Source organism: Xenopus laevis, chromosome 4S (assembly GCF_017654675.1).
Source record: "Xenopus laevis strain J_2021 chromosome 4S, Xenopus_laevis_v10.1, whole genome shotgun sequence".
Classification (NCBI taxonomy): Eukaryota; Metazoa; Chordata; class Amphibia; order Anura; family Pipidae; genus Xenopus; species Xenopus laevis.
The window spans coordinates 30,118,678-30,131,351 of NC_054378.1; the positions used below are offsets into that span (position 1 = coordinate 30,118,678).

Sequence of the window (12,674 nt, forward strand, 5' to 3'; positions counted from 1 at the left end):
TAATTTCACAAAGTTAACCCCTTGGTGTAACATAGAGTGAAGTGCATTTAGTGCATAGTGCAACAAAACAATGTTGCGAATAATTGCCAGTATGATTAGACATTTCTAGAGCAATATATTGCTGCTAATGTTCACAACATAGTAACAACAACAAGTGATTGGATAGGCTAATTTGCAGTGTCCATTTGTATCTACAGGTTAGGCTGATCTAAGCAGTTTCCTGGTTTTATCAAAATAAGCAATCAGATTTGTTCATTGGGACATTTGACACAGTCGTGTGATTTGTAAGAATAATGTGCACATAAGGTGTTTTAAATTTTTTTTTATTGTAATAATGGTGTTTTAAAAAAATGTTTAATGCAAGTTTTTTCACGATATATATAAAGAGAATTTTTATCTGTTTTATACAATGGTTTTACACAGTATTAATATTGTGTCACAACAACGCATATGCACTTATATAATCAGATATACGCTAAACGTGTACCATGTTAGAATGGTTTGTTACTATGCACTTTATAATTGTTTTGTTGCACTATGCACTAAATGCACTTCACTCTATGTTACACCAAGGGGTTAACTTTGTGAAATTAACCCATGCGACATGTGATAGGTCACATGAGGTTTTGAGGTTTTTTAAGTTTGTTGTTTGATTGTTCCTGCACATTTGACAAAGGGCGCCGCCCGAAACTGGACATTGCAGTCCAGTTGCTGCCTTGGATGTGTCCCACACCTTCATATTTTCTACAGTTTGACTAAACTGGGATATCAAGCACAGGATACCCCGTGGGAAAATCTGACTAAGAGACTAGCAGGGGAATGTAATAAAAGTCGCAAAGAGCAAAACAATTCGCACCAATAAGACTAAAAATCCACATCTCGCAATGTAATATTGTTCCTTAAACTGTTATTGCATTGCGAATTTTAATTGCGCATTGCGAATTTTTATTGCACACTCATAAGAAGTGCTTGAAGGTGTCGTAATCTTTTGGAGCAAACATAACGACTTTTTCAGTAAGAAGTTTTATTACATTGACTGCGCATTGGCGCAAACTATACAATTCGCAAACGGACTTTCACTGTCGGAAGTGGTCGCTAAACAGTTTCCGGGCTCGCAAAAGCTATATTAAATTCGCACAAAGCTAAATTTGTTCGCGCAAAGGCATAACTTTTCGCATTGCGAATAGATTTTCTGTTAGCGATTTTTATTACATTCCCCCGTAGGTGAGCTCCATGTGTATTCTTATTTGCATGTTCAGACTGTGTAACGTGAGTGCAGCTTCACTATAGACAAGATGTCACAATTGGGGAATGAGTTTAAAGGAACAACTTCCACATTTGCATATAGCACAATGGAAATTGAAAGAATATTGGGGCAAGGAGAAAATATTTCCCTTAATCTTGGGAGTTCCGATAAGAGGGAACCAGCTGAGGAGCTTTTGCTCTTGGAGAAACGGCTACTGAATCTGAGATTACACCGATCAACATTGACCGAATATGTCCGCTCCAATATAATACCGAGAGGTTTGAGAGTGGTGAATAAGCCGAATTTATGTACTGCTATACCTTTAATGAACAAACGATGGCAAGAAATAAGCAATAAATGCTCATTTGATTTCATGGTACTTACGATTGAGTGCCTGGATATGGAGATGAAAGAGTTAACTGAAACACTGGAGAGCGTGAAAGCGGAAGTTGCTTCTAAGATTGGTGCAGCAAAGATGGAGGCGACGACCAGGGAACACAATGAAATCCTTACTAAATTACAGGCTGAGGTAACAGAGCGGAAAAGGAAGAAATTCCAGCGTGACCGCAATGATTATGAGAGCGGGCAGGTTTACTGCTGGAAAGAGGAGCGGAGTAAACAACGTCTACATAGAATATCGGGGAGCCCGCCTGTGAATAGCGGACCGCAACAACGAGCAGCCGATGAGCCAAAGAAATTCTATGCGCAAAGAGAACGCTATGGAGGAAATCGCAGACCAATTCGTCAGCATAACAAATACCCGCGTGAACCATACACAGCGGAGTCTTCAACCTACACCAGCACAGAAGATGAGGAGCAAGCGTCTAATAAAGATGGGCAGCATTTTTTAGGGGCTCGTCCCAAAGAGGGGCCGGGAATAATCGAGAAGAAGAATCCACGTTATCCAATAGCAAGAGAAGCCTACCCACAACGATACCGGAGCAACAGCAGCAGAAGGTAAACGAACTTGTTGTGAACTTATCATCCTATGTACTGACTAAGGCTGAACTGAACGTTTTAAACAAGGGTTTAAGTTTTGTGCCCAGTTATTCTATGGAATTTTTTGATTGGGAGGTGGATTTCTACAAATTTATTCGGTCTGCCAAATTAAAAATGACTTTTCCTAAGGCGCAACCTATTACAAATATTCCGCCTTTGAAAAAGAAAAGTATGTATGTTCCAGACACTACTTGCCCTGCCCTAGAAACAATTACAAATGTGGTTATAGAAGAGGTGAAAAAGTCCTGGGAAGGTAAGAGCAGAACCACTAGTAATCTTTCATTTGCAGAAAAAAAGGCCCTTACTGCACTCAAAAACAATAAAGATATCATAATCAAGAAGGCAGATAAGGGAGGGGCAGTGGTTGTGATGGATGTAGCCAACTATAGGTCAGAAGTCCAGAGACAACGTGAAACCCCTGGCCATTATGCCCCGATTGAAACTGACCCGACTGCAAAGTTGAAGAAAATTATAGATCTAATGGTAACTGAGGCCCATATTACAGGAATTATTGATAAAACTACTAAAGATTTCCTGATTACAGATTTTCCTAGGATCCCTACTCTATATGTGTTACCTAAAATACATAAGACACTAGAAAACCCACCTGGAAGACCTATAGTGTCGGGCATCGGTTCAGTGCTTGAACCCCTATCTAAATTTATTGATTATCATTTACAGGAGTTAGTTTGTAATCTTCCCACTTGCCTTAAAGATAAATAACGATCTTTTGATTAAACTTGGGGAAATTCCGATGGTAAACTCGGGGGTTTTACTCTGTAGTATTGACATACAAAGTCTTTTTACTGCTATACCCCAAGATGAAGGGATTAAATGTGTAGAGGAAGCCCTGTTGGAAACCAATAAGATGAATGCAAAAATATACTTCATACTTGACTGTCTTGAAGTGGTGCTGAAAAAGAATTATTTTAAATTTGAAGATTCGTTCTACTGGCAAAGGCAGGGGACGTCTATGGGATCTGCAGTAGCACCGTCCCTGGCTAACCTATTTGTTTACGATTTGGAAAAGAAACTGTTTCTTAAAGAGCCATATATGAAATATATTATCCACTATTTTAGGTATGTGGATGACATCCTAATTTTGTGGGATGGACCACTTGAAGCATTCACGAATATGGTTGATTCTGCCAATGAAGCGCACCGGACAGTCAAGTTTACAATGGAGTTTTCCAAAAATGAGATTAATTTTTTTGGATGTACAAATTAAATTGGAAAACAACCGTTTAAGTACTAATTTGTACCGTAAGGCAATGGATAGGAACAATCTTTTGCATAGGAAAAGTTTCCATAATCCTCAAACCCTAAATGCCATTCCAAAGGGGCAATATATGCGGGCAAAGAAAATTGCATCCAGTGAAAGGGGTTATAAAATAGCATGTAAAGACTTAACTGACAGGTTTATACAGAGGGGGTACTCAAAGGGAAACTTAAAGCAGTGGAAGAGGAGGTCCAGAAGATAGAACGCACTAAATACTAAGACCCAAACAAAAGAAAATTGATAGGGATAAACTAACTTTCGTTAGTAAATATGATAACAGGAGTAAAATGGTAGAAAGAATTGTTAAACAATATTGGCCAGTACTGCAGACTGATGCCACTTTCGGACCCCTTTTTTCTAACTTCCCCCGGTTTGCATACAAAAAAGGCAAATCAATACGGGACACATTGTGCTCCAGTGTAGGATCAGATAGACTAAATACACCATTTAAAGGTAAGGCAAAAGTTGGTACCTTTCCGTGCATGGAGTGCAATTGTTGTAGTTCTATCATAAAGGGCCCTAATATAAATCATCCCATATCAGGGCAAGAAATTAAGCTGAATGCGTTTGCTACATGTAAAACAACCCACGTGATATATGTCCTGAAATGCCCGTGTGGGATGCTGTATGTGGGCAAAACCATTAGACCTGTGAATGTTAGGATCAAGGAACATAAGGGCAACATAAGAAATTTTAAAGCTGATAGTTACTCTGATACATCTGTATCTAGACATTTTCACATGGCTAAGCATAATGTATGTCAGCTTAAAAGGAAAATATTAGAAACAGTACCAAAACCGACTAGAGGAGGGGATCACAGTACCATATTGTTACAAAGAGAAGCGAGATGGATTAGGCGTTTGGAAAGTACCCAGCCTAAGGGGTTAAATGAACAATACAATTTGTCATGCTTTTTATAACTGATGTAAGGAATTAATGTACTGTCTTTTACCCATAGGTATTATAATTAGTCAGCTAGCTGTATGGTCAAGGATCTCCTACAGAATCATGTAAGGGTGAGTCTACTTTAATAGGTATATACATTGTTAGCTACCAGTATTCAGTAATATCACAACAATGTTGCGAATAATTGCCAGTATGATTAGACATTTCTAGAGCAATATATTGCTGCTAATGTTCACAACATAGTAACAACAACAAGTGATTGGATAGGCTAATTTGCAGTGTCCATTTGTATCTACAGGTTAGGCTGATCTAAGCAGTTTCCTGGTTTTATCAAAATAAGCAATCGGATTTGTTCATTGGGACATTTGACACAGTCGTGTGATTTGTAAGAAATAATGTGCACATTAAAAAATTTTTTATTGTAATAATGGTGTTTTAAAAAAATGTTTAATGCAAGTTTTTTCACTATATGTATAAAGAGATTTTTTATCTGTTTTATACAATGGTTTTACACAGTATTAATATTGTGTCACAACAACGCATATACACTTATATAATCAGATATACGCTAAACGTGTACCATGTTAGAATGGTTTGTTACTATGCACTTTATAATTGTTTTGTTGCACTATGCACTAAATGCACTTCACTCTATGTTACACCAAGGGGTTAACTTTGTGAAATTAACCCATGCGACATGTGATAGGTCACATGAGGTTTTGAGGTTTTTTAAGTTTGTTGTTTGATTGTTCCTGCACACTTGACAAAGGGCGCCGCCCGAAACATGTTGTGTATCTCTACCCCCAATAAAGAAACTATTGCAGTCCAGTTGCTGCCTTGGATGTGTCCCACACCTTCATATTTTCTACAGTTTGACCAAACTGGGATATCAAGCACAGGAAACCCCGTGGGAAAATCCGACTAAGAGACTAGGTGAGCTCCACGTGTATTCTTATTTGTAGATCTGTAATGTAGTAAAGTATGTGATCGTAAACTGCCAAAATTGGACATTGCTTTTTCCATCTGACGCAAGGTCACCCATTCCAATGTGAAGAAAGGAGATTACCCCTAAATATTCTGATGGTTTTTTTACAGTGAGAGGTGTGAAGATGTGGCATTCTCTCCCTGAATCAGTCATACAGGCTGACACGTTAGTAGATAGCTTTAAGACGAGGTTGGATGGCTTTTTAACAAGTAAGCGAATACAGGGTTATGGAAGGCAAATTGGAGAGGCTTCAGATGGGGTTTTTGCCTTTCTCTGGCAGTTAGCAGTTAGGCAGGTTAAAATAGAGTTAAAAGGTTGGACTTGATGGGCATGTGTCTTTTTTCAACCTAATTTACTATGTTACTAGATAACTGTTCTACTGCCTTTCTTCTAATGGGTAAGTACTTTAAAATGCTTTTTGTAAATGAAACTTTTATCCAGCTAGAGAAAGTGAATGTATGAAAGGCTGTGAAAGACAATTCCATGTGGCAGACTGAATTTCAGTATGGGAGACTTCCTTTCATTTCCACAGGCTTCTAAATTTTTTCAAGATTATCTATCTCCTTTTGTGATCTAATATTTCTAGGAAGTGAGGCTGCTTGACACCATCACTCATGAGGACTCATTTACAACTCGCAGCTGCAAAGACGACACTACTTTTTTTTGTGAAAGATACATTTTTGCTTAACATCAGCCATTCGTGAAGTGTAATGTGCAGATCTTGGATGGATGCTTCTGTACAATGGGACCCTGTATTTTACCGCAGTCATCAGCAGACAATATGTACAAGCCAGCAGTGGCCCTCTGCATTCCACACATTTTCCCTATATGTCTCTATTCCCCAAAGAAATTCTCATTCATGACTGAAAGTTACTCAGTGGTTGCTAGGCACTTGTAATGCTGGGCTGAAATAAATACAGAACAGAATGGAAATATAACATGTAGAACAGAGAATGGCTCATTTACAGTATGTCCACTTTCATTAAAGGTACTTGCATCCAAATGCACTCTTCACACATCTACTTCATTGTGGGGAAAAATCTGGCAATTGCACTAGCATTTTGCTCACTGTGTCAGGGTAAATGAATGTTGGAGATATTCGTTCTGTCTAGGGTTACCACCTTTTCTGGAAAAAAATACCGGCCTATCTATCTATCTATCTATCTATCTATCTATCTATATATATATATATATATATATATATATATATATATATATATATAATTTTTCCCTATTAATAACATTGGGACCAACCATCATTTTTCCCGGTCAGGCCGGTAAAATACCGGCCAGGTGGCAACCCTACTTCTGTCCCATGTTAGTGCCCCGCTATCATTAGTCTGATCCCTCCCTTCAGCTGACCAAAAATTCTCCTTTACACAGAGTTATGACTAGCATGACTGATAGAGATTAGTCTATTAGTATGGTTTAGTATTCAATCCTTACATGACTCACTAGACTACATGTGGTTTGAACTAATCTATGCGAGTAAGGATTCCTTAATGTGAGCTGCCTTGTAACCTTACTCTGCCAGAGGGCTAACAATGCTTATTTAGCTCTGCCTGTGGTGGTGAGGAGGTTAATCACATGGAGTCCACTTTGCCTGATAATGTCTAGTGGTTTTCAGAATTGATAACATAGTCACACTTCCTAGGGTCAAGTGGCTCCTGTCCCACCTTCCTTCCCCTGTTACTGCTATGGATAGGAATTGTCAGATGGTCCCTAACTGCTCTGCAGGGAAACAATAATACTTATGAACAGCAAGGGGAGCCCGTGCCTTACTTCCCAGCTATGCAGAACTCAAGCAGCTTTGTTTGTTTCCCTGTAGATCAGTCAGCGACTATGTAGAGATTTGTATTGGATTTTATTTTTGCCTTTATATCCCCTTTACTGTTTCCAACTCCAGCTGCAGGGACAAAGATTGTGGAGCCAGATTTAAACAGATAAACTGGGATTCTATTTGGAGGATTATTTTGCTGCAGACACTGGTTCTGCAGAGTTGGAGAAAGTCTGTATTAAACAATACAAAAATTCTAAAATCCACATTAGATTACATGACAACACAGGACCCAGTGCAGTCTGCCTATTCTTATTATTAATCAGTCTTGCTGTGTCGGCTTCTGGCAAACATTATTTGACTGTTTTGATAATTTATGACGATCCCTAAGCAGCCCAGACCACACTGAGCATGTGTGCAGTCTTTGTCTTGCAAAGATGTTTAACAAAGTTACAAGATTGTGACCCCCTGTGGCCAACTTTGAAAGCATAAATCATTTGTTTGATTAGGCATGTGGTGCAGTTAGTTCATATTTATGTTTAGTATACAAAATACAGCATTTCTAGCCTTATTCTATTTTAGACTTTACTTCCCCTTTAAGATTATGCAATAGTCACCGTAGTGTGCAATGGGAGCCAGAAAAATGATCAGATCAGCCTGTTTATAAAATTTCATATCATACCATTCAGCACATTGCTATGTTATACGTTAGTCTTCCAACAAGGAATTATGCATCAAGAATAAGGGGAAATTTAGGATAACATTTTCAAGTGACATATGAAACATCAGACTGAGGTTTTTTTTTTTTTATGCACAAAATGTGCCCAATAAGTTATTCCTTGGGTTTTATATACAAAATGCCTGGAAACTCATCTGATAAAGTTCACCAAGGTGTTTTCTGTAGTAATTTACTCTAGGATGTAACACAGCTTGTATCAATTTTATCTAAATGATTCATAAATAAATATTACAAAACTAGTTGCCCCTTCAGATAAATGCAGTTTCGTCAACCCAAGACAATTGTCATTTAGCAATGTAATATGTTAACAATCCTTCCTTACTACCAGTAATTCTATATATCTTCAGGTACATGTTTAACTGTAGTTTCTATGAAATAATAGGCTCCCCTTATGTGAGGTTGAACTGTGCCAGATATTTCATAAGTCAGAGATCCAGGCAAATAATTTACAGAGATATAACAGCTACAATGCCAGATATTTGTATTTTTGTGCATATAATGTGCATAAGCCCATATTCACTTGTTTGTAGTATGCATCATATACTAGTCTTATAATAATGTTTTTTGTTTTTATATTTTTAAAATATGGTAAGCATAAACAGTACAAGGGGCATAGTCTGTTTGTCCCATGCTGGAAAGCTCAAAATGTTTTGATTGTAGTAAAAGCTAGCTATGTCTCTATATGTACTAAGGGCAGGCATTTTGAAGCATGCTAGTGAATTCTAACATGAAGGTGCCGCAAGGGAGAAATACTGTATGCATAGGCATTAAATAGAGCGAAGCCATTCAATACTTTACTAGAACTTAGGGGTCCATTATGGGGGAAAATCAGTAAGAGGCACAAAGGGCTTTAAAGTACTGCAGTCAATGGTTTTAAAGCATATTAAAAGTGATATAGGGACACAAGACATGGATTTACTAAAAACCTGGTAATCAGATCAGATAAATAGTTCTTGCAGCAGAATTTTACAATGTACTGATGGGAGCTGTTACTCTATGGAAACACTCAGCAAAGCTTCAATACAGCAGTTGGGTCAGGAGACAATATGGAATACGCTCACTGAACCAAGCGGACCTCAGAGGCAAAAAAGAAGGCATGGTTAACATACTCCTATCAGACCTCCTTTATCTGACCTTTAGAATGTTGTGCTCCAATTATAGCAAGTGTTAATGTGTGTACCATATAGCAACCAACCTGCCCTCAGTTATACTTGTGGAGTTGCAGAAGGAAAAATATGAAACCCCCGAATACTATGGACAGCCCCAGAAAAAGATAATGGTCTGCTTCACTTTGAGACACACAAGCAATTTGTTTTAAGGCTGTACCTGGGGACAATGGCCAGATAGGATAGTGAATGGACCAATGCAACATCACCCTTAGACCTTCTTTGTAGAGGATCAGAGTGGCCTAAAGATCAAAGCTGGAAGCTAAAGCACATCTTGCACTTTATATACATTGTGTTTTCATTTGTTTACTTCTTGTTCACCCACTGCTGAAATACTGCAGTAGATGAATAGGTTTTGAGACTTTAGTGTAATAACTGCACACTACACAAACTTTTATAATGTTTATACTGTTTATACTGTTTGTGCAGTGTGTAAAACACACTGAGATGGAACTACCATTACTGTGTAGGTGATAAAAAACAGATATTTTAGCAATTTTGCAGTGATGCCACTTGGGGTGAGGAAGGTAAGGAGGGCCCAAATCAAGAAAACAAATTCTAGGAGTGTAGTAACCATGATTACTAATTTTTCCATCTGACTTTTTCAGATATTTTACATATAGGTTCCACCCCCCTGGCTCTTAAAATCATATGTCTGGTTTGTACATTTGTCTTACTGGCTCCAAGCCCTTTTATTCATATTCCATCCCTGGATATATGCATTTATAGTATAATGATATCATTGATCACATGACAGAGGCTATTGGAAGAGGTGATTGCGTTATTAATTTCCACCACTCCATATAATCTGATGTCAACAGAAATAAAGAAGGGGAAAAAAAACATATAAGACCTTATTTCTGGTGAGCAGATTTAATTTTTGGCCACAATTCAAAAGCGAGGGATTGTATGCCATTTTAAGTTAAGACCTGAAAACTATGTGAGTTTTGCAGAGTTATTGTACATAAAAGAAGGGGGCCAAAAGTAAATCCCCTCTGGATACTGGAAGACTGAAATATATAATATACCTCTGGGAGCTCTGTTTACACTACAACTTTCTGTATTATCTTACAGACCTGCTAATGCAAATTTTCTAAAAAGGAGCAAGGGAGACCACACATTGATGAAATTTATTGAGGTACTTTCATCCAAAACTAAGCTTACTGAGGTTAGGGTACCCACAGCACAATGCATCAATAAGTACACCAGACTTGCACCCAATTAATCGGATGCAAATGCAGTTTTAAACACGCAGTCTGGAAGTGACACAACCCCCACTCTAAATAAGTATCTAGAAGTATCTCCCACTTAGACTCCAACTTTGATCAGAAAACTGCAGGTTGAAAGCAAATCTCTGATCTGCATCCCACATACCCAAAGATTGATTTGTATAACTGCACAAAAACAGACAAATATTTGTCTTGGAGTACACTGCCATTCTTCCTTTTAAAGCGGTTGTTTACCTTCCAAACACTTTTTTCAGTTCAACTGTTTTCAGATTGTTTTCCCAGAAATAAAGACTTTTTTCATTTACTTTCCATTATTTATTTTTTACTGTTTTTTCAAGATCTAAGTTTAAAGTTTAATGTCCGTGTCTCTGGTGTTTCAGACTGCCAGCTCAGTAATTCAGGTGCAGATTCTGCTCTGTTACAATTTTGCAACATTTAGTTAATACATTTCTCGGCAACATCACTGGAATATTAGCAACTATTGTATCAATTCCAACAGCTGACAGAAAATAGAAAGTAACTGAAAAAAGTCATTATTTCTGGTGAACTATATGAAAAACAACTAGGTGTTTGAAGGTGAACAACCCCTACATGTCTGTAAAATGGAAATCTAGTTCCCAGTTTTCTGTAATACCTGTTCCTTTTAGGGGATCCTTGTAGGCACCCCTGTTATTTTGCACACAAACAGACTGTCCTTTCACCCTCACATTTTAATATTCCATTGTGCCTTACTGCCAAATCTCTGACCCAATGTCACAATTTGTACCCCAAAGCTCACAACTTGAACTGTGAACACTTGTACCTGAGGCAGCCTTTGTATCTCACAAATTTTCCAATCTGTTTTATTGCTGGCAGCCATTCCAGTTATCAGCTCTGGACCAACTTGCTCATAATATTTAGTTAATGATTTCCTCTCCCTCACAATCCACTAGACTAGTTTGTTTGGAACTTTATTTCTTACTAGCCATGCGTGTCTCTCTTAACTCTCTCTTACATTACCTTTCTCCTGCCTGAAGTAATTTCTCTTTATCTCTAGTAGGTTTCATTTCACCCTACTCAAACCTCTATATCTCACTAGGAGAAACTCAAAAAGTATAACAGAGATTTTAAACCTGCGATTCTCCAGCTGTTGGTTCACTAAAACTCACTACACCTCCGAGTGCCTGCTTAGAGGGTAGGAGTAATTAGCAGAGATTGAAAGGTCGCAGGTTGGGCATTGCAGCTTCGCTGGCAGCGAGCTCACCTCCCCCACTCTCCAGTATTGGCTCTCCCAATTGCCAGTTCTCTCCTGCGTCGGAGAGGGAACAGACAGGACAAATCTCAGCACTCACCAGATAGTTCATTGTTCCAGCTGAGTCTGCTCCCCCCGATGTGCTTGTAATCCAAGCCGATTGCTAGAGCCGATATGGAGCCTACAGACACTTGACCGAGCCGATCAGTCTATAGTAGGCATCTCCCTGTGCCGGTTGTTGGATTCGATCGGTACCCAAGTGAGATGTGACTCTCCCGGTGGCGATGTCTTTGTCTGCCAGTCAATCACTGTCTCAGTTCAGTGGCAGCTGTCATTCTTCCAGTGAGTGCCAGAGTCGATAGCGAATGCTCTTTGTCCCGGTCACTGACAGGATATCCGCGCTCTCCGTATCGTTTACCCGTCATGCTGCATGCAATGCTGGCAGCACTGTACTATTGGATCCTTCCCCCACAGTCTCTCCCTCCCACGGCACTCTCATCCAGGAGTCTCCCCATGTGACAGTCAGCGGGTGTCTCTCACGCCGGCAGTCTCTCGGCCAGGCAGGGGAGGAGGGGATTCCGAGGGAGAAGAACAGTATCCCATCAATGCCCTTTTGCCAAGGTTCGCTTCCATTGGTTGCTCGGGCTTTCCCATGCAAAAAAAGAGCGAGGGTGGGGCTTGTGAGGTGTGCCTTCGTCTGGAGCCCTGAGGCTTGTCATTTATGGCAGGATTACTGGAGGATGGAGAGAATAACACAGGAAGGAATTCTTACTGGCCTCGGTTTTAAAACGCGGGGGATAATCCCCTTTTCTGATGAGAAATTAATCTATGATAAAGTGCATCTGAATGTAAAGCACAACGTAGTTTGTTGGTGCAATACCATTAAATGATGCGGATTATGATTGGCACTTCTTTTAGAGCCTTTATTCTGTGGAAGGAAAAGTCTTGCAGGCCCTGTATGGACCCTCACATTCCTAAGCCCCCCTCCATGGTGGACTGAGCAGTTTCAAAGTGCCCATGGGGCCCTTCTAGGAACTGTTTCAAGACTACCCAGGAGACAGTGTGCCATCCGAGAAGGTTCTTATCAGTAGTCTGTTATGTTATCCTTTTGCTTCTA

At 39.2% G+C, this 12,674-nt stretch overlaps 1 protein-coding gene across 3 annotated transcripts in view; it reads right to left on the reverse strand.

Annotated features, from left to right (window-relative positions):
- Positions 1-12,279, reverse strand: part of bcar1.S (BCAR1, Cas family scaffold protein S homeolog) — a 113,728-nt gene extending 101,449 nt beyond the window's left edge. For all 3 annotated transcript variants that reach the window (XM_018260437.2, XM_018260436.2, XM_018260435.2), the window contains exon 1: positions 11,658-12,279. In XM_018260437.2, the coding sequence (XP_018115926.1) occupies positions 11,658-11,669 (12 nt within the window). In that variant the 5' untranslated portion in view covers positions 11,670-12,279. The remainder of the gene's footprint in view (positions 1-11,657) is intronic.
- Positions 12,280-12,674: the final 395 nt, after the last annotated feature.